This window comes from Narcine bancroftii, chromosome 13 (genome assembly GCF_036971445.1).
Source record: "Narcine bancroftii isolate sNarBan1 chromosome 13, sNarBan1.hap1, whole genome shotgun sequence".
NCBI lineage: Eukaryota > Metazoa > Chordata > Chondrichthyes > Torpediniformes > Narcinidae > Narcine > Narcine bancroftii.
The window spans coordinates 76,678,358-76,704,390 of record NC_091481.1 but is presented as its reverse complement, the minus strand read 5'-3'; the positions used below and the strand labels follow the sequence as shown (position 1 = coordinate 76,704,390).

General features: G+C 44.3%; 1 protein-coding gene across 11 annotated transcripts in view; it reads left to right on the top strand.

Moving 5' to 3' along the window:
• Positions 1–26,033, top strand: part of sirt2 (sirtuin 2 (silent mating type information regulation 2, homolog) 2 (S. cerevisiae)) — a 116,171-nt gene that overhangs the window by 63,354 nt on the left and 26,784 nt on the right. For 8 of the 11 annotated variants that reach the window (XM_069907539.1, XM_069907537.1, XM_069907542.1 and 5 more), the window contains 8 exons: positions 412–449; positions 3,426–3,468; positions 7,862–7,978; positions 15,035–15,076; positions 18,065–18,171; positions 20,676–20,732; positions 24,577–24,645; positions 25,815–25,944. In XM_069907539.1, coding sequence (XP_069763640.1) covers positions 412–449; positions 3,426–3,468; positions 7,862–7,978; positions 15,035–15,076; positions 18,065–18,171; positions 20,676–20,732; positions 24,577–24,645; positions 25,815–25,944 — 603 coding nt within the window. Of the gene's footprint in view, positions 1–411; positions 450–537; positions 606–3,425; positions 3,469–7,861; positions 7,979–15,034; positions 15,077–18,064; positions 18,172–20,675; positions 20,733–24,576; positions 24,646–25,814; positions 25,945–26,033 lie in introns of all 11 variants that reach the window. The other 3 variants (XM_069907544.1, XM_069907543.1, XM_069907548.1) reach the window with 3 other exon arrangements.

Genomic DNA, 26,033 nt, shown 5'->3' with positions numbered 1-26,033 from the left:
CTCCTCTAAACTTTCCTCCCTTCACTTTGTACAGATGTCCTCTGGTGTTTGCGACTCCCGCCCTGGGAAAAAGACGCTGGCTGTCTCCCTTATCGACATCTCTGATGATATTGTAGGCCTCTATTAATGCCCCTCTCGACCTCCTTTACTCCAAAGAGAAACCTTCCCTCATAAGACATATTTTCCAGTCCAGACAACATCTTGGTAAATATCTGCACCCTCCATAGATTCCGCATCCTTCTTATAGAGCTGAGCGGAACACAATATTCTCAGTGTGGTCTCACCAGAGATTTATAGAGCTGCAATATCACCTCATAACTCCTTAACTCAACCCCCTGATTAATGACTGTGGTATATTCTCCAGGAAAATATCCTACTCCCTGATTAAAGAAATTTGTTTTCCTTCTTCAGCTTCGGATCTGAAGACTGGTACAGATTCTGAAAGTGAGGTATTAAAATAATTTTATTGATTAATAAGTAAGATGTATTTTTCAGCTTGTAAGAATTACAATTATTCAATTTTTTTTGTGTCTGCAGTACGATTCAAATGATGGGCTATGATCCAGGAAGATAAATATGATTATAGTACTTGCATTGTAGATCTGGTAAGGCGAGATTCACGTCTGAGGCAGACATTCTAAGATATAATTGACGAGTCAGAAAAAAGGGATGCAATTTTTTTTCTACACCTAGAATTATCAGTAAAACAACTCGTGGTCGAATGATTTAGGGTTGAAGCCCATTTTAGAGAGTTCAGGATATAACCTAGGCTGATCTCACAGTGTAATACTGGGGGATTGCAGGAGTTATCCATCTTGGATGAGGTATGCTTTTAATTTAGACATAATGCCCTTTTGGCCCACGAGTCGGTGCCATCCAGTTACACCCAATTAACCTCCAACCCCAGTACGTGTTTGAACGGTGGGAGGAAACCCACGCAGACACGGGGAGAGCGTACAAACTTCACCAGATTCGAGCCCCGGTCGCTGCCGTTGTAACAGTGCCAGTTATTTTGGCTGCTCTGATAACACCTCTCATCCCAAGAGAAGGGTGGGGGGGGGAAAGCCAAATTCTCCGTGACTCACACGGCATTCTGCCCTGGACAGGTTGTTGTTATGGGAAAGGACTTTTCTCTCTGGAATGTAGGACATAGAGGTTTATAAAATCATGAGCGGCATCAATAAGGTAAATAGACTAATTTCTTTCCCAGGGTAGGAGAATCTAAAACTAAGGAGCATAGATTTAAGGTGAGGGGGGAAGGTTTTAAATAGACTTGAGGGGCATCTATTTCACACAGTAAGTTGGGAGGGGGGGTAGTGAAATGAGCTGGCAGAGGAAGAGGTGGATACAATTGGATTTTCAAAAGGCACATAAGTGTATGGAGGGGAATCATTTAGAGCTGAAATTTAGGCAAATGGGGATAGCTTGGAAAGACCATGGTCAGCAAAGGCAGGTTGGGCTGAAGGGCCTGTTTTAATGGCGTAAAACTATAACTCGTTATTTTATTTTTTGGTGTCCGAACCCTGGAACTCTCTTCTGCCACAGCAGTGGGAAGCATTTAAACAGAAGGATGTTAGAAATTCAGGAAAGGATCACACCATCAAGTTCAGGGGCAAGCAGGCAGAGGCAGGAAGTGTGGCAGCCATGTTCCGTGAAGGAGAAAATGTCAGAGGACATATGGCGTGGCAGGACCACGGAGTGGGGAGGGGGATGGAGGAGACTCAAGTGACAGGAGATGGTGTTAAACAAGACCCGGGTTTGAATCTGGAGCTGTCTGCAAGGAGTTTGAGTGTTCTCTCGCTGTGTCCATGAGGGCTTCCTCCCACCTTCCAGAAACGTAGAGATGGGGTGGGGGAGGGGGTTGTAGGTTAATTCGTGTACTTCGGCGGCACAGCCTCACAGGCTAGAAGGGCCCATTACTGTGCTGTATTCAGGAGGCAAAAAAAAAACCCAAATTGCTGGAGGAACAGGTGAGCAGCATGTGTGGAGGCAAGAGGATAGTCAACGTGTTGGGTCACAACCCTGCACCAGGACTGAGAGACACACTGTAACCTGTATAAAAGAGTGAGAAGGGGCCACATAGATGATAAGTGGAACCAGATGTGGGGGTACATAGGAACACAAGAACATAAGAAAGAGAAGCAGGAGTCGGTCATCCGGCCCGTCAATGTGGTCATGGCTGATCTGATGATGGGCTCATCTCCACCTAACTGCCTTTTCCACATATCCCTTAATTCCCCTACTTTGTAATTTTGTAACATCCTTGTCTTAACTATATTTACTGAGGTCGCCTCCACTGCTTCAATGGGCAGCAAATTCCACAAATTCACCACCCTCTGGGAAAAGCAGTTCCTCCTCATCTCCGTCCTAAATCATCTACCCTGAATATTGAAGCTATGTCCCCTAGTTCTGGTCTCCCCCACCAATGGGAACAACTTACCTCCCTTATCTACGCCTTTCATAATTTTGTCCTTTTCCATAAGAACCCCTCTCATTCTTCTAAATTCCAGTGAGTACAGTCCCAGACGACTCAATCTCTCCCCATAGGCCAACCCCCCTCATCTCTGGAACCAACCTGGTGAACCCCCTCTGCTCCACTTCCAAAGCCAGTCCATCCTTCTTCAAGTAAGGAGACCAGAACCACACGCAGTTCCCCAGACGTGGCCTCACCAGGACCTTGTACAGTTACAGCAGAACCTCCCTGCTCCTAAATTCCATCCCTCTTGCGATGAAGCCCAACGTTTCATTTGGAATGATGGGAGATGCTGTGGAATAGTAACATTGACTTTCTTATAATGTTTGTAACCTGTAAAAATCATCAACATTGCAAGGGAGGGAAGGAGCTTTATACAGTATAAATGTTGAACATGATATTCAGTATATAATACAAAACGCTTAATACTTTGTAAGAAACTTTTTAGAAATTGCTATGCCTGGACTGCAAAATAAAGAATCTCAGGGTTCTATGTGATATACTCTGAAAATAAATATGAATACTGAACTTTGCTCCTCACATCGTTGTCCTGAGCTGATGTAAAGAACATGCGCTGTCTTTTCTCAGCAGCCAGTAAGGACCGGGAAGTGAATGGGGCAGCACTTAGCACTGATGTGAGAGGGGAGTTTTTCCCTCTCACACCTGGGTCTGAGTGGCCTGGTTCCAACAGATGGTCCAACCAGGTCCCATGATCAGGTCTCAGCATTCTGCCCACCTCCCCCCCACCCCCCGAACCTTTCACCTGCAATTTACCACCACTTTTCCCATTCCCTGGTCCATCCAGATCCACACATGCCAATCAATTTCACTTCATCTCCCTTCCAAATCAGCATATGGAGCATTGTCCATGCATCCATTCAATCATCATCTGAGTGGATCGGCAGGTGAGAAATTGTATCAATACTGAAAACAGTTTCTTCTTTTGTTTCAGGATTCTCAAGTGGAGGCAAGCGAGGGATTAGATGTTTCTGAAAGTAGGTAAAGTTTCTTCACGGATACTTAATGAGTTGTTTGTTCACATCTCTAATTTTATTTCTCCCCCCTTCTTTATTCCCTCTGAAATCACTGGCTTCCTTTTAGATCTCCCATGGCAGCTGCTTAGAGGCTTTCTTGAATTGTGTCACACATTATTTATCAATTGAACAGCTTCTGCTCTTGCTTGTGATTGTTCCGTACAATCTCTCTCTCAGATAAATCCAAAACAAATCAAAAACGGGCAATCTGTACACACGTCATAATTAAACATTTCAATTAAAGTTGGCCTTCATCATGAGAGGAATGGAGTTTAAGAGCAGGGAGGTTCTGCTGCAACTGTACAAGGCCCTGGTGAGGCCGCGTCTGGAGAACTGAGTGCGGTTCTGGTCTCCTTACTTGAGGAAGGATGGACTGGCTTTGGAGGTGGTGCAGAGGGGTTTCACCAGGTTGATTCCATAGATGAGGGGGGTTGGCCAATGGGGAGACATTGAGTCATCTGGAACTCACTTGAATCTAGAAGAATGAGAGGGGATCTTATGGAAATGTATAAAATTGTGAAAGGCATGGATAAGATGGAAGTAGGTAAAATGTTTCCATTGGTGGGGGAGTCTAGAACTAGGGGACACAGCCTTAAGATCCAGGGGAGTAGATTTAGGATAGAGATGAGGAGGAGCTGCTTTTCCCAGAGGGTGGTGAATCTGTGGAATTTGCTGCCCATTTAAGACAAGGTATTAGATTTTTACATAGTAGGGGAATTAAGAGATATGGGGAAAAGTTGGGTAGGTGGAGATGAGCCGAACATCAGATCAGTCGTGATCTCATTGAATGCAGTGCAGGCTCGACAGGCTGGATAGCCGACTCCTGGTCCAATTTCTTATGTTCCCCTTAGCCACCTCTAGACAAAGAGCACGACTTTAGTTTCACCAATGTTCCTGCATGCAGAAATTTCTGGTTTGAGCAGCAATTTCTTAACTCTCCTCTGCACCTCCACAGTGCAATTGCACCCTTCCTGTCTTGGGACTGTGTATCATACTCAAGTTGTGGTCTACTAAGTGTAGGTCTTGTGTCACATCCCTACTCTTATTAGTTGCATCAGTGAAAACAAAGCTGTTGGAAGCTTGCTATTGTTTCCAAATCATTGGGGTTGGAATGCCAGTTCCAAACAGAAATGTACATGGGAATGAATCAATACCAGGAACAGGTCACTTGGCTTCTCAAGCCAGTTCTGCAACTTATAGTGAAGTCTTTATTATCTGGGATTCAAGCAACCGGCAAAAAAATTGTAGAAAATAAATAGGTTGAAAAATACACAAGTTTTCACAGCAGTTAGTTCGCCAATCCACGCAATATGTAATCTTAAGCAATCGGAAAATTCACTTATCCAGCATCTACCAATCTCCATGGTTGCCAGATACTTATGGGGGGGGGTTTACTGCAATAAGATCAATGGTAATAGTGAAACCCCTGTTATCCAGAATTCAAGCAACCGGCAGCCTTAAGCAGCTGGCCACACCGGGGAAAATGAATACTGATAAAGTAAACAAAATACGGAAGTTTAAAATTGGCGCGCCTTGACATTATCAATCACGCAATCTCAGGCAACCAAAAAATTCACTTATCCGGCATCTTCTAATCCCTGTAGGTGCTGGATTACTGTATAATAAAAAAGACTAAAATGAGAGATAGTCCAGAATAATCCCCACCAATGATCTATTATTGTATTGATGTTCCACCAGCAATGAACAGTGACATTCCATAGGTGTACCTATTTACAGTAAAACCCCAGTATCTGTTATCTATGGGGATTAGTAGATGCCGGATCAGTGTATTTTCCAGTTGTTTGAGACTTACTCTTACAATCCCTAATACATCTACATTAAGAATAAAGAGTTTAAAAGACAAGAGACTAAAATACTATACTGTAATTTTCACATTCTTTACAGTTAAAAATGAATAGAACATTAATCAAATATCCACAGCCACTGATACAAAAAGAAGTACTTTTATATTTTTCTCCCCATCCCCCCCGCCCACCCAAAAGTAAGAAGAGAAAGAAATACCTATCATTTAATTTTCAATAATATTAGCATCGACAATCATTAATTGTTATTAAAAATGACTAATTAAGAGGAGTGGATAAGATAGAAGAGGTGGACGGAAAATTATCCATAAAATCTACATATGGTTTCCAAATACTATAAAAATTTTCAACTCGATTCCTTAAACTATACGTAATTTTTTTCCAAAGGAATATAATTTTGCATCTCATTATACCCTCTACTGAATGACACTTCACAGTCATCTCTCCATGATATCGCTAGACATTTCTTTGCAGTTACTATTGCAAGACTTAAAAAAATTTCTTGGTATTTGTCCAATTTCAATTTTATATCCTTTTCTTCAAAATCTCCCAAGTAAAAATATTTTTGGATCCTTTGGTATCTTTATCCTCAGAATTTGCCCAAATAGTAAACTCAGTTCATTTCCAGTTTTTCACAAGACCGCACTGAATGCACAAAAGTCTCAGTTTCTTTTGCACATCGAAAACACTTATTTGAATAATTAGGATTGTCCATTTAACTTATGTGGAGTATAATATAATTGATGAAGAAAATTAAATTGAACAATTTGATATCTAACATTTACTACTTTCATAATATAATTTTGACCAAATCTCCTCCTGAATTTGTATATTTAAATCTTTCTCCCATCAGATTTTTGATTTATATATATCTTTTTTCTTTACAGTCTCTTGTAATTTTATATATATATATTAGTAATAAATTTCTTAACAACAAATGTATCTGTTCTTATATCTTCAAATTGACTTTGTTTAGGGAGTCTCAAATCTGCTCCCAGTCTCTTTTTCAAAAACATTTTTAATTGATAATATGCAAAAATCGTTTCAGTCACATTCTTTGAAAACATTTAACCGTCGCTGCATCTGCAGGTTCCTCCCCTCCACGGAGCCGTCCAAAAGACGAACAATAACTATACATAATTAACCCCCTCCCTAAGGGGTGACTCTTACTTTAAGAGAGTCACCCCATTTGTTTGCGGCATCAATAGCTCTTCATCTTGGGTGACGCCATTGCTGTTATTCAAACAACTGCTACGAGCAAAGCAACACCAAGGCTCTCCGCTGGCTAAATATTTACTCCCATCTTCACCAAAGGTTTATGTCTTACTTCAGAGAACATTTACTTTACAATTTTCAGCGTATGTATTTTTTACCTATTTATTGATTTTAATTTTTAAATTTTATTTTCCTTTTTTTTGCCGGTTGCTTGAGGCTGCCAGTTTCTTGAATTCCGGATGCCAGGGATTTAACTGACTAGCCCATTGCAATTCACACACTTGGACATGCAGAGCTGCCCACATCTCAGAGCTCTTCCATCTCTCACTATCTAGATTCATTTTGAGTCCATGTCTGTGGCCCACTTCTGAAGGAAGAGATTAGCCAGTATTGGGCCAATCTTGATGTTAGAAAGAAATGTAATTGTTCTCCTGTGGAGCAGGAACTGTTTAAGGATATTTAAGTTGAATCATCTAGTAGGCTGAAGAGATTTGCTGGCAAAGAGGAAAATACTTCCACTGGCAGGTGCTTTGAAAATTGAAAGACACAGATATTAGATTAAAACAGGAAAGTCTACAGACACCATGATTCCCTCTTCCTCCATTTGTTGAACCTGATATCCTCTATCTGTGTAAAATACACAATGCTGGAGAAACTTAGCAGGTCAAACAACGTGCTTTACAGAGCAAAGATAAAGATACATCACAAAGTTTCGGGCATGAGCCCTTCATCAAGGTACGGACAAAACGTGGGCTGGCGGTAACAGGCCATTTTGGCCCACGTGTCCGTGCCCACAAATTTACACACAATTAACCTACACCCCCAGTACGTTTCGAATGGTGGGAGGAAACTGGAGCCCGGGGAAAACCCACACAGACACAGGGAGAACATACAAACTCCTTACAGACAGTGTGGGATTCGAACCCCAGTCCTGATTGCTAGCACTGTGAAGGAGTTGCGCTAACCGCTACGCCATTATCAAGTAAATCTATTCTTGCTATATTGAGTACACTCTTTGATATGCTAAGTTTCTCCAGCATTGTGTTTTTTACACAGATATAGGATATCAGGTTCAATGAATGGAGGAAGAAGGAAGAGCATTTATCTGATGATCCAGTGGGTCATGGGTTGAAGTAGGTTTGGGTATAACTTAAAAAAGCAAACTGGATAAACATTTGACATGGAGGAATTTTGCAGGGCAATAGACTAACTGGAGAGCTTCCTCACAGTGCCAGCAAAAGGACAATGGGCCAAATGGCCTGCTCTTGCATTGTCAGAATTATCACTTGCTTACCACCTGGAACTTCCCTCCACAGTGGACTTCCTGAGAAACCTGCTTTCGCGCTCTCTTGATTTGCAACAGTCAGACGCTGAGCAGGTACTGGAAGAACGGAGTCTGCAGGGGATAGCCAAATATATCCTCAACAAGAAATGTAAGTTTCCAATCTTCCACAATAACCAAGGCACAATAAATTACATCTTCCTGAAAACTTAGAATATCAATAAGCTTGTGTTTTCTTCTTGAGACAAGGACAAGGATTGTTCGTGGTGAAAACACTGGACAAAGAAGATTTTGCTTCCTGAACATTTTTGAGTGTATTTTATGGATTTTGGGCCGCTGATCATGAAATTCACGTTAAAATTTTCCTATCACGTACTGTTTTTTAGATATAACCTTTTTAAAAATTGTTTCCTGTCATATTTTTAGACCATTAGTATATTGGTCGAGTTTATTGTCATCTGATTGTACAAGTACAACCCGATGAAACCGTGTTCTCTGGTCCTAGGTGCAAAACACGCAGACACACACCCAGACATGACACACAAACAGACAAACAAAACGTATGTCGGACAAGTATTCATCTATATAAATAAATAATGATTCATGAATATGAGCGTCTCGGATGGTTAGTGCATGCAGTTCCTTTGGTCATTGAGCATTCTCACATTTCCCACACAGCAAGCTGTTAAGTGTGCCTGGGCAGGTACTCAGTGCAGGTGCTATGCAAATTTAGTCTTAGGCTTGGGCATGCTGAGTCAAGATAGATGCAGACAGGCTATAAAAGCAGTAATGCTGTGCATTACATTGATCATAGACTGAATGCATGTTGATGCACATGTTCTTCAGGCAATAGCAGAGTGAGTGTACTGAGCAATAGCATTTATTGTCTTCAAGAAGATTCAATACAACAGAAATGTCGTGTCATTGTTACAACTGCCGCGATACATTCTGTTATATTTGTGGCAAGTAAATACTTAATCCTAAATTCAATAAAAGTTAATTTAATGTTTCTCCAACTTCCTACATGATACAGCAAATCTGAAATTATCTGTGTTCAGCTTCAAGTTGTTCATCATAATCCCCAATTCCTTCTTAAAGAAGCAAACCTTTTGAAAAAAAATTGTTGTCCAGCGAAATGGAACAACAACATCTTCATGCATTAGCATAGCCCCCTTGTTGTACCAAAGCAATGGATCAGCAAAAAACTTTTCATTGAATCATGCAGAGAATGATATATGATGTTGAAGGGCTCAGGCGTGAATCATCGACTGCCTTTTACCTTCTACAGATGCTGCGTGACCTGCTGAGTTTATTCATTTCCCCCCCCCCCCCCCCCCACAGGGTAGAATGGTTAGTGAGTTGGTTAGTGCAATGCTGTATTCAGCACCAGCGATCCAAGTTCGAATTTGGCACTGTCTGTAAGGAGTTTGTACATTCTCCCCATGACTGTGTGGGTTTCTTCTTCCCACCCTGTAAAACAACTTACCGGTGGGGGCGGGGGGGGGGGGGTGGTGTAATGGAGGATTAAAACCATGTACTCAGATGCTTTTTGCTTATGTGGAACTGACGACACTGGGTCCACACGCAGGTCACCTTACTTTCAGAACTAGCAGATGTAATTAAACTCAGCCATGGGGACTTATCTGAAGATACACTTTGAAATGGAATTCCACTGTGAGGCCCAGGGAAAGCAGTTGTCAAATGCAACACTCTGAAATTGACGAATTGGTCACAACCTGTCTTGCTCGAGAAGTTTTAATAAGTCTTTGTATCTACGAGATAAACCAGGAAGTTATAACATCCTGGTTCCAGAATAATTAATCTTCTAAATTGTAGAATGTAATGTTCAGTTTTGATTTTGACTGACAAATATTAGAAGGAGTAGGCGCATGATTAATTGTTTTTGGGGTATATAAGCCTGTGGTCCTGCTGCTGAAGTTTAGACTCTCCGAGGGGTGGGAACACCCCTTGTCAAGAAGGAAGAACAGCCAGAGTCCAAGCAACGTCCCGGTCGGGGGAGGTGGAGAAGCTGCTACCAGCGCCCTGACAACCTACTACAAGTGTGCAGTTGTTGCCTCGCTTCGGCAGTTGGGACCAGTCCAAGCGTTGATAAGTATAGTTGGGAAGGGCTTGCATATTGTAGTGTGAAATCAGCTTTTGAATTAGTAATAAACATTTGTATAAACTGAACTGCTCTCGGTGTGTGTGTCTATTTTCTTTCGGTAGCTAAAACACTGTGACCAATCTAAAATGAACAAAATGAGAGGTATAAGTTTACCCAAGACAATTGGCGCTGCGAGCAGGGTTGGTCTCAAGATGTTTCGCCGAAAGAAAGAGGTGAGCCCTGAGCAGTTCTTGATTCCTGGATGGACTTCCAAAGACGATGGGTTTGGCATGTTGGCCAATACCCTGTCTTTGTTGGGACCACCCATTAGTTGGGATGAGAAGTTAGACTCATCAAGTGCACCTCTGGGAGAGCGGGTTGCCACTCTCCTTCGAGAAAGTAAATTTCCTGATAAAAAGGGAATGCTGACGAATGGTTTTTGGTTGCTGGCCACAGCATTACGCCACTCCGTTCAGCGTGAAGCAGAATTAATTCAAAGAGAAGTAGAATCTCAGTGCAAAAGAAAGCAATTAGAGGAGGAGCTAGAAGTCCTGCGACAATGCTGTTCCATGATGAGCGAGATTGTTCGTACCAGTCAGGACAGAGTCAAAGAATGGGAAGATAAGCATGTCCAAATGATTTGCCGTAATATTAAACTCCGGCAGCAGCTCTGTGCAGATAAGGAAAGGCATGGAGTAGAACCCGATCCATATCGTATTCATGCCATGATAAGGAATGGTGACGATCCTGATGTAATTGAGGATTGGGATGGGAATATCTGGAATGACAATGGTAATAATGCAGATACTCCTCAGCATGTGTCTAACATACTACCCTCTCCATCTGCTGTTCATGCCCGCCCTATAAGGCAGCAGATTTCCCAAACAGACAGAAGGGGGGATGATGTAAGGGTAGAGATGGAAGGGATAGATACCCCGGTTTCCCATGTGGACCCAGGGGAAAATACCCAAACCCCTGCTTATGCTCTATGGCCTACTCCCTCTGTTGGATGGCCTCCACCTCCTCCCCTAGACTGGGTGGAGGACCCTGTGAGCCAAAGTGGGAACAGGGGTCGGAAGGAGTCAATGATCCGTGATTTCTCTGTAAAAGAGCTGGCTGCCATTGGAGATCGATTTAGGCAAAAAGCAGGGGAACATCATCCCCAGCTGCTGAGTCCTCCTGGCCCAGCTGTGCTTTCTGCTCCCACTGCTGCTTCTATCGAGCTGGCTTCTCCTGCTCCAGTTACTCATGATGAGGTAAAACAATGGGTTAAACAGGCTCTTAAAGATAACAATAGCATGTGGTCCTGGAAGCCCCCGAACCCTTCTGAAGCCTGAAGGTGTGGGCAGGATTCCCGTGTCTACTCCATCGAGACACGGCGCACACACGGGGATCCGCGGCCCTACATACCGTTAACAATCCACTGGGGTGGGGGTAATGATCGCCAATACTTGGCTTTGGTCGACACCGGTGCAGAGCACTCGGTGATTCCTGGTAATCCAGACCTCTGGACTGGACCGGCCTTTCGAATAGAGGGGTTGGGAGGAGCGGTCATCCTGGCAAAGGAAATAAAAGTCTGTGCCATGGTGGGTGATAGCCCTTCCCCTGTCTGGTTACATGCCCTGGTGGCTGCTACTGACGAGTGTATCCTGGGTATTAATATGTTGGCCGGTATGGCCCTTAATACTAGCCAAGGGGGATTTGAATTTGGAATTCGAACTATTACAAAAAAACTAGTAGTGGGTCAGGCTAAGTGGGATCCTGTGATGGTGCCAGCCCCCATGAAACCAGTGTGCATTCCACAATATCATCTCCCTGGGGGGCAGGAAGAGATTACTGCCACCATCGATGCTCTGCAAGAAGAAGGGGTAGTGAGGCCCGCAACGTCGCCCTTTAATAGCCCTGTTTGGCCGGTCCAGAAGCCGGACGGCTCCTGGAGAATGACAGTTGATTATCGTTTTTTGAACAAACATACCCCACCACTTGCTTCAGCAGTTCCGGACATTGTCACTCTTATTGAAAACATTGCTACTGGGAACTCAGGAACATGGTATGCTGTCATTGATCTTGCTAACGCCTTCTTCAGTATTCTTATAGCTGAGGACTCACAGGATCAGTTCGCCTTTACCTGGAAGGGGCACCAGTATACCTTCACCCACCTTCCAGTATCGCCTTCCCTCTCAATTCACCATTATATTGATGATGTGGCCTCCTGGAGCCTCTGGCAGAAACAAGAGGGTCGCCGAGTCCCACTGGGATTCTGGTCACGTACCATGCCTGAGGCTGCCACTCGTTATTCTGTTTTTGAACAACAGTTACTAGCCTGTTACTGGGCCCTGCTAGAGACTGAAAGAATGACAGGTGATGCAGATGTTCAATTGCGACCTGCACTTCCTATAATGAATTGGGTCCTGGCTAATGATGCTAATCTAAAGATCCGGCGGGCTCAGCAGTCTTCTATTGTTAAATGGAAGTGGTATATTCAGAGTCGTGCGACCAGAGGGCCTGAAGGGGTGGGCCGCATACACGAACAGGTGGCTTACCATCCCAGGTCAGGAACTCAGTTATCGGAGGAGGGGGATGGTGGCTCCAGTCAGTATGCTGAGTTGAAGGCAGTCACTTTACCACTAGATCCCCATGATCACCCTCTTCGCCTGTTTACTGATTCCTGGGCTTTGGCTAATGGACTTGTGGTATGGATGCCTGATTTGCAAAAGAACAACTGGATGATACATGACCGCCCAGTATGGGGCAAAGAGTTGTGGCAGCTGTTGTGGGATGCTTCCCACCATCGTGAGATAACCGTTTATCACGTTGATGCCCATACCAATATGGCGACTAACATGGCTCAACATAATGCAGTAGCAGATCAGCTTGCCACTATCAGCTGTGCTGATACCGTCCCCCTGGCTCGATGGGCACATGAACAGAGTGGTCATTTGGGGGAGAAGGGATCAGCTATGTGGTCCCGTACACATGCTTTATCCATCCATAAGGATGATGTCCGCATGGTCATATGTACATGCCCAGAATGTCAGCTTGTGAAGTTCCATACCGTTCCACCTGGTCCGCATGGCCGAATAAAACGGGGTGCTCACTCAGCTGCGGTCTGGCAAATTGATTACATAGGCCCCATGCTAGACTGCATGGGTAAATATTACGTCCTAGTAATGGTTGACACCTTTTCGGGCCTGGTTTTTACTTTTCCCACCAAGACGGCTGACCAAGCTAGCACTATCCAAGGACAAAACCATTTGATTTATCGTTATGATGTTCCAGAGGAGATTCACTCTGATAATGGCTCGCACTTCTCCGGGAAAGCAATCTGTGATTGGGCAAATGACAACGGTATTTTATGGGTCCACCATATTCCTTATTACCCGCAGGCTGCCGGGTTAGTTGAACAAATGAACAGCTTACTGAAGGAACAAATTCATTTGTTAACATCACTGGGGACCCAGAAGGGATGGTGCCATGTGCTGCAGCAGGCAGTCGACAATTTGAATCATCGCCCTTTAAAAGGAGGTACTCCTTTCCACCGACTTCTTCATGCTCCTGAATTACAGCCTATTCCAGAGGAAAAACAGTCATTGCCCCCCATTCCCGAACTAGAGAATGTTGGACAAAAGGTATGGGTGGCACCACCAGGTAGTGGCCCTCCTGTAAAAGGGGAAATAGTGACACCTGCCCAGGGTAACACTCGGTGGGTAGCTAATGAGGGACAGGATGATTTAGTCTGTTTAAACACTGAACGCTTATGGTATCGTGAGTGACATGTGTCAGGCTTCTTTGTTCCAGGTTCTCCATTTTACACTCCTGGTGATCTGGCTTAACAGCTGCTTTGATGCCAGCAATTGGATTTGTAATGTCGAGGACGTTCCAAGGGAGTTCCCCGTGGGAAACACGGTCCGATGCATTACACCAAGGAAGTCCTCAGTCACCAGCCTCAAGTGCAGCTTATATAAATATGTTATTGTTCAGCATGTTTCAAAATCTGTTCGTGAGCTCCAGTACCTGGGTATTGTGGCCAACAAGGATAATTTGAGCCTTGGTTGGAATCCTTTCTCATGGCTAACTGCTACATTTGGGGGAGTGGGCCACACTATCCTCCGTTGGTTGCTCGCGTCATTGCTTATCTTTGTAATTGTTGTTTTGATTTCTCTTTTTTCGCTCCCTCTGTACTCAAATACTGGTTAGGCCTCGCAAATGACAGATTGTGACCAAGGGGTGGAATGTAATGGAGGATTAAAACCATGTACTCAGATGCTTTTTGCTTATGTGGAACTGACGACACTGGGTCCACACGCAGGTCACCTTACTTTCAGAACTAGCAGATGTAATTAAACTCAGCCATGGGGACTTATCTGAAGATACACTTTGAAATGGAATTCCACTGTGAGGCCCAGGGAAAGCAGTTGTCAAATGCAACACTCTGAAATTGACGAATTGGTCACAACCTGTCTTGCTCGAGAAGTTTTAATAAGTCTTTGTATCTACGAGATAAACCAGGAAGTTATAACATCCTGGTTCCAGAATAATTAATCTTCTAAATTGTAGAATGTAATGTTCAGTTTTGATTTTGACTGACAAATATTAGAAGGAGTAGGCGCATGATTAATTGTTTTTGGGGTATATAAGCCTGTGGTCCTGCTGCTGAAGTTTAGACTCTCCGAGGGGTGGGAACACCCCTTGTCAAGAAGGAAGAACAGCCAGAGTCCAAGCAACGTCCCGGTCGGGGGAGGTGGAGAAGCTGCTACCAGCGCCCTGACAACCTACTACAAGTGTGCAGTTGTTGCCTCGCTTCGGCAGTTGGGACCAGTCCAAGCGTTGATAAGTATAGTTGGGAAGGGCTTGCATATTGTAGTGTGAAATCAGCTTTTGAATTAGTAATAAACATTTGTATAAACTGAACTGCTCTCGGTGTGTGTGTCTATTTTCTTTCGGTAGCTAAAACACTGTGACCAATCTAAAATGAACAAAATGAGAGGTATAAGTTTACCCAAGACAGGTGGTTAGTTAATGGAGTATAATTGGGCACCACCGGCTCATGGGTCGGAAGGTGTACATCCTGTCATATGTCTAAATACCTCATTTTTCTTTCAGGTGAAAGGATAATCTGTATGGTTGGAGCAGGTATATCAACATGTAAGTGTTTGATCAGCTAACCATTATTTTCACGTCGGGATTTATTCTTGCATTAAGTTTGTGCTTGATTTTTGCAGAACAGAAGACTTGCATTTCTCTGGCAGGTTGTTTCCCATGGTGAGAGAGTTGGACAAGAGGGCTCAACTTCAGGATTGAAGGAAATGCATAGGAATTTCTTCAGCCAGAGGGTGGTGAATCTGTGGAATTTGTTGCCACAGGCGCTTGTGGAGGCCAGATCATTGGGTGTATTTAAGACAGAGATTGATAGGTTCTTGATTAGCCAGGGCATCAAAGGTTATGGGGAGAAGGCCGGGCAGTGGGCCTGAGAGGGAAAATGGATGAGTTCATGATGAAGTGGCAGGGCAGACTCGATGGGCTGAATAAACTATTTCTGTTCCTATGGTTTTTAGAATTTTACATCCATCTGAAAGAGGAGGCATAGCCTCTGTTCAACATCCCCTCATCTTCAACAGTACAGGTCCTTCAAGAGTGCAGTGTTTTTTAAAATATTTTAATTTTCATAAACTCATCAAACAAACTTTATAATCTTTTTTAACATTCGTGTAACATCTGCGTTTATCCATCCCACCCCTCTTTCTTTGTACAAATAAAAATACCCTCAATTAAATTACCTCAATAGCAAAATAACACATATCCCCTGATGTATTCTTCACAATTACAATATTTACAGTCCTTCTTTCTCCTGATACCCTCTTTCCACCTTATTTAATACTAAAGCGGTGGCCGGGTTCTTGCAAAGTCCATTGTCTCCCTTCGATCCCTGAAAAAATTTCTTTCACCTTCCACCCTTACTATGTTTAGCATTGCTGGGTGAAGGAGGGTAAACTTGCTTCCTTTTTTGCTTAAGGTTCTTTTTAACCGGGACAAATTCCCTCCTGCTTTTCAATAGTGCCGGGCTTCTGTCCAGGTAGAATAAAACCACTCCCTCATATTCCACCGGACCCCCCCCCTCTCCCCACCCAGCCTTCTCACCCACTGCTGCCGCCTATAAAATCCTCTCTCTATCCTGGTAGTGAAGAAGCCTTACCAGGGTAGAGCATGACCGTTGGTTTGGCCCTGGGCGTGGGCCGAGAGACCAGTGGATCCATTCTATTCTTAGTTTATTTCTAATTTGTTCCCTCCCCAGTGTATCTGGGGTCCACTTTTTCAGGAACTCCACCATGTCTCTCCCCTCCTTGCCCTCCTTCACCCCGACAATTTTAACCGTGTTCCTCCTGCTGATGTTTTCTAAGGTATCTACCTTCTCCCACATATTTACCCGATCCCTTTCCCATGCATCCATTTCTCGCTCTCTCTCTTATCCAATCTTTCTTCCACTCTCTCTTCCATTTCAGATACCCTTTCTATCACATTTTCCAGCCTTTCTTTGATGTCCCCCTGCCCCGCCACCAGTGTCTTCAAAGTTCTTTTTATCTGGCCAGTGGCCTCCAGTATCTCACTGACAAAGGGCATCAGGCCCTCTGCCCCGTTTGTCTGTCTTTCACTTCCCTGTAATGTCAAGAGCTCATTGTTAAGGTCAGAATGGATTTTTGTGCTCTGGGGTGGGACGGGTCTCTGAGATGAGAGAGAGCTGTCTGGTGGAGCCACGGCAGATTCAGGAGAAAACTACAGTAATGAGAGAGGCTGGATTGGAGGACTACATGTGGAGTGGGAAGATCACAGGGCTGGGGGGTTGGTTGCTGATATGGCGGGGGGGGTGGGGGGGGGGGGCGCATTGTTTGGTGGTGAGATTGTGGAGAGATTAGAAAACAAGGAGGTGATCAATTTGTCCGAATAGATGATGTTGTTTAGCACAGATGGGAAAAAAAGATTTTCCATATAAAAGCAGGTCCTGAACTGGGAATTAAAAGAGGAAATAGTAGAAATATCTCGACAGGTGGGGAAGAAAAAACTTTAAGCCAAAACAATTTGTCATACTGGTACCGAACACAGTTCCAACGAAGGGTCTTCAACCTGAAATGTTGCTCTGTTTTCTTTCCCATCCTGCAGAGTATGTCCAGCATTTTCTATTTTATTTCAGATTTACAGCATCTGCAGTTTATCTTTTTTTAAAAAAAAATCATTTTATTTTTTGATTGTCAAAGTCTCGTACAGATCCAAACAAACAAAAAAATCTTTCAACAATAGTGTAGAACATACAGAGTCTATTTGTCCTCTACCCCTCTCCCCTCCCTCCCATGCCCTGATACAACAAAGAAAATATATAAATTAAACCAATGCAAAGATCCAAGTATCGGTGAAGTCACAAACCCTTAAGGGAACTTAAGAAAAACCCAAAATAGGAACAAAATGCAAGAGCCCATCATCTGCGCCTCGACTCACCTCATTGATCTCGATCATTTCACTACTGGCACAAGTTTTGCTGCATCTCCTGTATTCAGAACGGGGTAGAATTATATCTGCGCACCTACCTATGAGCTGCAGACAGGGTTGCCCCTGGGCCAGCCATATCTCCTCCTCAAGTTGTACGTGATTTTCTCCAGGGGGATACAACTCTGCATTTCCATATTCCATTGTGTAATATTGAGTTTGGAGTTGGACTTCCAAGTGACCGCTATACACTTCCTGGCGACCTTCACAAGCTGAGTTTGGTATCTGGACAGTTTTAAAACCCACGACCGTAATGTTCCCCAGAATTCCAGATGCTGTGGAAAATCCACCTTTGCTTTCTTTCAGAATGTTCTCCCGGGTCCTCCCAGAAGGATCTCACCTTTGTACACAGCCAAGTTGAGTGGATAAAGGTTCTAATCTCCACCCCACATCCAAAGCACATTTCCGAAATTTCTGATTTATGTGATTTTGTGGTGTGAGGTATAGTTGATGCAGGAAATTGTATTTCACCAAACTGTACCATCTGAATTTTATCTTTGGAAACAGTTCAACGGTGAGAGGTCACTGACATCAGCTCCCACTTAATAGTGAGCATTTTCCTAATTGCTTCCTCTATAACGTCTATCTTTTTAATAGCGGCAGGAATCCCTGACTTCCGCAGTCCAGGGACGGGTCTCTATCATAACCTTCAAAAGTACGACTTGCCATACCCAGAAGCCATTTTTGAAATGGACTATTTCCAGGTAAATGGTACTTACTTTATCACTGTTAAAACTTGCTCCACTCTCAGGTTTATTGTCATCCGACTGTACGTATTCAACTAGATGAAACAGCCTTTCTCCAGACCGCAAAGCACACACGCAAACATGCATTACACAGCACGTAATAATCGGAAACACACATGAAATATATAATATAAAATTAATATATATTAAATATTCTGGATTAATGTCAGTTTCATTTACAAGAGGCCCAAGGTTGCAGTACACCATTCATCAATCCCACAACCTCCAGGACAAAGCTATTTCCCAGCCTGGCAATCCTGATCTTGATGCTCCTGTACCTCCTTCCTGATGGTAGTAGGTCAAAGAACCTTTGTGGATGTTAGGGGTCCTCAGTACTTCTTTGAGCTCTAAGCAATGCTCCCAGTGAATGTCATTAACAGAGGAAAGGGAGACCCCAGTGATCTTCTCGGCCCTTTTGATGTTCCTCTGCATTGACTTCTGGTCCGATGCTTTGCAGCTACCGTCCCTCACAATGATGTTCTCTCAACTGTGCTCCTGTGAAATGCTAATATCGGTTTGTAAAGAAATTTGTGGCCTTGTCGTTTGGTCCTCTTGTTTATAAAAAGGTAATAGGAAATAATTGACCGGTGAGTCAGTGGTGTGCAAACTGTTGGAGAGGATTCTTAAGCATTTATATGTCTACTCATGGAGAGTTAGCGTGGCTTTATTAAGGGAAGGTGGTGCCTCACGAGCCCAATTGAGTTTTTTGAGGAGTTAACAAAATAAATTGATGAGGGTAAGGCTGCGGATGTGATCTACATGGATTTTAGTAATGATTTTGATGGTCACCCATGAGAGACTTGTTCAGAAAGTCATGAGGGATGGGATCAGTGTGTGGATAAAAAAATTGGCTTGCAGGTAGTAAACAGAATAGTAGCAGAAGGAAGGTTTTCTGCCTGGAGGTCATTGACTAGTGGAGTACCGCAAGGATCTGTTCTAGGACCCCTGCTCTTTGTGATGTTTATAAATCTGCTTCAGATTCCAGCTCCTCGTGTCTCCAGGATCAAGGCTAATTTGAACGAGTTCAGATTCATTTTCCCACCTCTTCATTGCCTTTCCCGTGGACAGGTCTTAACAAAGAGTTCGCAGGCTGTCTCTGTGACTGCGTGAGGTCCCCACCCCAGCGCTCCAGTTTCCTACCACAGTCCCCCCCCCCCCCCCCCACATCGACATGAACCACGGGATCAGTATCTGAACCCCTTCCACCCCACACACAGCATCTTACAGCTGCTCCCATGGGGGAGGAGATCCAGGAGGATCAGAGCCAGCACCACCAGGCTGAGGAACAGCTTCTTCCCTCGGACGGTGAGGATGCTGAACGACCAAATGAACTGCTCGCACTGACCGTCTGAAACCCTCGTATCCACCAAACAATGCTATTTATTTGTCTTTATGCATATGTATTGTTTGTATGTGTGTCATGCCTGGGTATGTTTCTGCATGTTTTGCATCAAAGTTTGGAGAACGCTATTTCATCGGGTTGTGCTTGTGCAATCAGATGACAATAAGCTTGACTTGATGTGTGAGCTGGTAGATTCATTTGCCGCTGTGAAATTGCCCAAAATGTGCAGGTGAGCTGTAGAATCTTGGGACGGGGTTTATGGAGAAGATAACGTGGAATGAGAAGCAATGGGTGCTTGATGGGTCACCCAGACTCCGTGGTTTGAAGAGCCTGTTTCCATTCTGTGTGATTCCATCAATTAGAAAGAGGAGCTGAAATATCACGTCCATTTGTAGGTTTCTTATCCATATTTGTTTATGTGCTTGTGATGTGCTCGGGTATCGTACACCTTATTAATAGCATCCTCTGTTTACATCATACAGTTTCCTGTTGCAGCTTCTCAGCGTGCCGTCTATTTTGCACGTGAATGAGATATTTTACCCAGAATTCCCTCCCCATTATTGGCCTTCCTCCAACTGCATTGTGAGAGGACCGGGATTTAAGTCTGCTTGCTTTCGGGGAGACACACTTTCATGCGACAGGGCGAACCTATGCCAGCCTGTTTACAACTTTGCATCATGTATGTCTCTCTGATGGCTACGGAGGGATTGATAGAACGATGTTCCAGGTTGCCCCCTATTCCTAGAGAAGAGTGGAAACTGAGCATTCCCATGTTTCAGTGTTGCGCTGCTGAACTCTGTCTCTAGACCAGCCGTTCTCAATGGGGACCATATCCCTGGGTTGGGGGGGGGGGGCACAACTTATTTAATGTGAGGGGGGGGGGCCCAACTGACTGAAATCATAATTTTTTTAATGTAGTCAGTAGGAGAGAGGTAAGGAAGACACCATCTAAACTTGGGAAGGGGGCCCTTGAGCCTAAGGGGGCAAAAAAGATTTGAGAATGGCTGCTCTAGACTAAGGTTCTCATCTCAATGAATTGGGCTCTCAATTGCCCACTGTCTAATGATGTCACTGCCACATCATTCATTAACAATACTGACATCCTCTTGTTAAATTTCAGCAAAATCCTGAGCCATTTTTTGCACTGGCAAAAGAACTGTACCCAGGTCAATTTAAGGTAAGGTAAAACAGCTCCTGTCATACCTTGATGAAGGGCTCAGGCCTGAAACGTCGGTTCTGCATCTTTATCTTTGCTATATAAAGAACACTGTTTGACCTACTGAGCTACTCCAGGGTCGTGTTTTTACTTCAACCACGTGTCTGCAGACTCTCAAACATTGCTGCTAAAATCCAGGTAAGGGTGGGCTGCGGGTCAGGGAGCATTGGTTGGAGTGGAGATGAGGTCTCATGGCATGGGCAGGGAGTTCTAAGCAATAGTAGGTTTACCTTCCTGGAGGAAGGTGGATGCCTTGGACTCCCTCAGATTCCACATGGAGGCAGGCCTCAACTCTCAAACTGGCCCTGGTGCATCACCAGTCATTATGAGGAAGGGCAGGTGTCTGGAAGCAAGCCTGTGTGAGCACGTGGCCATGGAGCTTGAGAGCAGCGGGGATAAGGGTGGGCGCAGCAACAGAGGCTCTCACAGAACGCCCTTTGGAGAGAGGAGGAGAACTTCTTCAGGGTAGGCATATGTCATGTTGGTTTGGTATGTTCACAGAGCGACGAGCCTGGACACGTGTTACAATCAGATGTTCTTTCTTTGGCTTGGCTTCACGGACGAAGATTTATGGAGGGGGTAAATGTCCACATCAGCTGCAGGCTCGTTTGTGGCTGACAAGTCCGATGCGGGACAGGCAGACACGGTTGCAGGGGAAAATTGGTTGGTTGGGGTTGGGTGTTGGGTTTTTCCTCCTTTGCCTTTTGTCAGTGAGGTGGGCTCTGCGGTCTTCTTCAAAGGAGGTTGCTGCCCGCCAAACTGTGAGGCGCCAAGATGCACGGTTTGAGGCGAGATCAGCCCACTGGCGGTGGTCAATGTGGCAGGCACCAAGAGATTTCTTTAGGCAGTCCTTGTACCTTTTCTTTGGTGCACCTCTGTCACGGTGGCCAGTGGAGAGCTCGCCATATAACACGATCTTGGGAAGGCGATGGTCCTCCATTCTGGAGACGTGACCCACCCAGCACAGCTGGATCTTCAGCAGCGTGGACTCGATGTTCTTTATTAGAACACAGGAAACAAATGGGAGAATGTTAAATGGTACTCGATCACTATTTCACTTAAGTGATGACATAGACATTCACCTCAGACTTTGGTTGTAGTCTGACAACGGTAAAGCTATACTCGACCCACTCACGCACTACAATCAGGGACTCTTACATACAACCGGTTCCCTGACCAGCGGGGTTGTGGCTCTCTGCAAGTATTGATCAGTGTAGTGTACACCTTACCCACGACACTTCCAGTGATGTCCACAGCAGTGACCTGGCTTGATATCCAGGGCTTGGACCACGAGGCAGAGAGAAAGAATGTGCTATGCATCAATTTTTTATACAGTTCTGATCTCGGCATCTAGCCAATAATGATCCGAGGTGATGTGAATTAGCCAACGGCAGGCGTGCACTAATGAGTGGCTGGAGTCCAACCTTGATTGACAGGTGATGTGACTTCCAAATAAGTTTCAGATGGGAAGGGGAGGGGAAGGGAATAAAAAGTTTATCTGATTGTTTTTCTAAGGGATGTTTTTGTTCTCTCGATGAATTATAAAGGAAACGGTATTAATGGAAATTCTGTATTTATGTATTATTAATTATGATTTTTTGTATATTAGATATGTGGTTGATATATGATTTTAATATTTGAATTTAGTTTTAAAGTGGATTTCATTTGTTAAATACATGTATTATGTTTGATTTAAATATATGTTTAAGGGTATTATTTTAGTATTGATATTTTTTTGTTATTAATTATTTTTGTTGTTAAGTTTTATCCTTTTTTTTGTAAGTGGGGTTTTTTCTATTTTATTTACAACATTGTTAATTAATTCTTCACTCTTTATTTGGGGGGAGGGTTGGACTAATTTTAAATTAGATGATTAATGTTGTGTTATAATTATTGGGGGGGTTAATTTGTTTAATGATGTAGTATTCTAATTTTTATTATCTTATTTTTTATTTCTTTAAATGTAATTTTTATTTTATTCATGTCATAAAATTTTAAATAAAGTTTAAATAAAAAGTTTCAGATGGGGAGGACACATGACCACCCGCAATCCACACATTCCAGACAGGCAGGGAGACTGTGTTTCCTCCACGTCAACAGCATCCCTTTCATAATCTGCAGACTTTAATGGTGTAATGAGACATATGTAGGTTTATTTAAATTTAGACTTTATAAGCACAGTAACAGGCCCTTCTGGCCTACAAATACTCCGATTAACCTACAAGCCCTGTATGTTTTTGGAGGGTGGGAGGAAACCGGAGCACCCGGAGGAAACCCATGCAGAAACAGGGAGGACGTACAAACTCCTTACAGACAGCGCCGAATTCAAACCCTGCTTGTTGGCGCTGTAATAGAGCTGTGCTGACCGCTATGCTAATCATACTGTCCCACTTCATTGAATATTCAAGCCCTTTATTTTTAAGCAAGATATATAGCAGGACAGGCAAAAGAGCACCAAACTCACTCCTTTCCTCCCACTGATGTTGCTCGACCTGCCGAGTTCCTCCCAGCGGATTGTGTTTAAGACAAGATAGTCTGCTGTGCCAGTGGATCTCAAGGCCCCAGCTCTGCCATCAGGAGTGGAAAGGAGAGAGCCCCTAAAGCTATTTTGAAGAGAGGTGGGGGAGTTTGCCCATCCATCGTGGGGCGCAGGTTGTTCCCTCCATTAAACAAGGTTGCTTCGCAGTGTGTGAGGTGCTGCTGAGCGTAAATTTGCCGCGGCTTCTCCAACACGAATGACCAGGCTCTCATTGGTTGTGAGCTCAGGAGAGGCGCATTTCCAGTTTACATGTATTGTCATATGTAAGGCCCAGTGAAGGTTTTGTCTCGCATGCTACCCAGCAAATCTTTCTGGGTTCGCGACGGTGCGATGGCTGGCTTCCTGAAAGGCCTCGGGCATTGAAGGTTGCTCACATTATGGGGATCTGGAACCAGGGGTCATGGAGGCAAGATACAGGCTCAGGATCAACGCTGAGCAACAGGCCATGTGGCTGCGGAATTGACGGGGGGGGGGGCGATATTGGAGGGGGCCAGCGAAATACAGGGCCACTCGATGTCTGTGAAGTGACACCTGTGTTCTCATAGTGGGGTCAGTTTAGTGGGGTGAACAGAGGAAAGATTTTTGTGCATCTCGTGACAATAGATGGGACAATGAACCTTGTGCGGGTGAATCAAAAGCAGCACCATCACAAAGTGAGGCAGGGTCTGGGGTTCACTGATCATTCAGAAATCTGATGGCGACGGCGGGGAAGAAGGTGTCCTTGTGCCGCTGAGTTGCTCGTCTGCAGGCTCCTGTAACTTTGTCCTCAGTGGCAGCAGAGTGAAGAGGGTGGTGGGGGATCCTTGAGGATAGAGGCTGCTTCTTCAGGCACCCCCTCTTGTAGATATCCTCGACGGAGTGAAGACTGGTGCCCGTGATGTCGCAGGCCGAGTTCACAACCCTCTGGAGTTTTTTTTTTCTTGTCCTGGGTTTTGGCACCTGCGTGCCAGAGAGTGATGCAGTGACACGCCGCTTGTGATGTGTGATCTCACAAACATACTTCCCAATGAGAGGGTGTCAGAGGGAGGGAAGGGAGGATGGTGTGAGCCACCTTCACACAACTATGAAGTTTCTTGCAATTTTGCGCAAGGAAGTTCCTGTTCCATGCATTGATGCACCCTGACAGGAATCTCTCCGCGGCTCTTCTGCTGCGACGCTAAGCATCCTTGAGCCATGTTTCTCGATCTGTCCGCGGTTTTGGCTTTGAGCTGCATAAATTTTCCTCACATTTCATTCCCTTTAATTAGGAATGTGTCTCCTTTACAGCCAACAGTTTCCCATTACTTCATACGGATGCTAAGAGACAAGGGACTGCTGCTACACTGTTATACACAGGTAAATTCTGCCATTGTCTCTTTCCTTCATTCCTATTTTACTGCTTCCTCATGTACTGCTACTCCCTAACGAACCCACCAGCCCCCTTCCCCGAGCCCAAAGTCTGTAAATGTTCTTAGTTACACTTCCACTCTAAGTGACAGAAACTATGCAATCACTGTCATCAAGTGGCTTAGCAAGTAACTGCAATCTTCCTCTCAATGGAATGACATGCAAGGAAGCCACTGACCTCGATTTGAATCAGGTTTAGTGTCACGAGCATGTGTAACAAAATGTTTTGTAGCGGCATTATGGCATGTAAAAATTCATACAGGTGCCAAAATTGTCCAAAGTTTTAAAAAAAATTAGCACAAAAGAGAGAAAAAAAAGTGAGGTAGTGTCTGTGGTTCATTGTCTGTTCAGAAATCTGGTGAATGATTTTGATTTGCCTCCAGCAAATCAAATTGTGATAAGAGATGCATTCTCTTTATTATAATACGCCAACATTGCTGGAGAAACTCAGCAGGTCACACAGCATCCACAGGAAACAAAGATGCCTTGACGAAGGGCTCGGGCCTGAAACGTTAATCATATATCTTTGCTTAATATGTTCGCTGCTTGACCTGCTGAGTTTCTCCAACTATAATCACAGTGTCTGCAGGCTTTCTTTAATTTTCAAAAAAATCTTTAGGCATGCAGTACGGTAACAGGCCATTTTGGCCCACGAGCCCATGCCGCCAAATTTACACCCAATTAACCTGCAACCCATGGCACGTTTCGAATGGTGGGAGGAAACCAGAGCCCCCAGGGAAAACCCTCGCATACACGGGAAGAACGAACGTACTCCTTACAGACAGTGCGGGATTCAAACCCAGGTACCAATCGCTGGTGCTGTAAAGGCCAACCGTACCACGCGTTTTTGGGATGTGGGAGAAAGCCACAGCACGAGGGGTGGGAGGAAACATCTACCCTGTCACAGACTGAATGCTCAAACTCCACATTGCAGCGTCAGCAGGTCAGGATTGAACCCAAGTCACAGGACCTATGAGGTGGTCGACTTTCCCTTGTCCACCTTCCCAGCGAGGATTTACAGTGATTGCTGAGTTGTGGACTTTGGGCACTCTGCCTCTGAGACCAGGAATTCTCGCTGATACTCTTTTCCTGTTGTTTTTCCTCATTCGGTGCACCAGAACATTGACACTCTCGAGAGAGTAGTGGGGTTGACAGACGATGACTTGATAGAGGCTCACGGGACATTTTATACCTCCCACTGTACCAAAAGTGAATGCAGGAAGCAATACAACTTAGACTGGATGAAAAGTAAGTCTGCATGATGCAATCCTAATATAATCCTTTTCTCTACACTATTTGACTTTATTGTAACTCTAGTCAGAGAAGTGGCAAGTTAG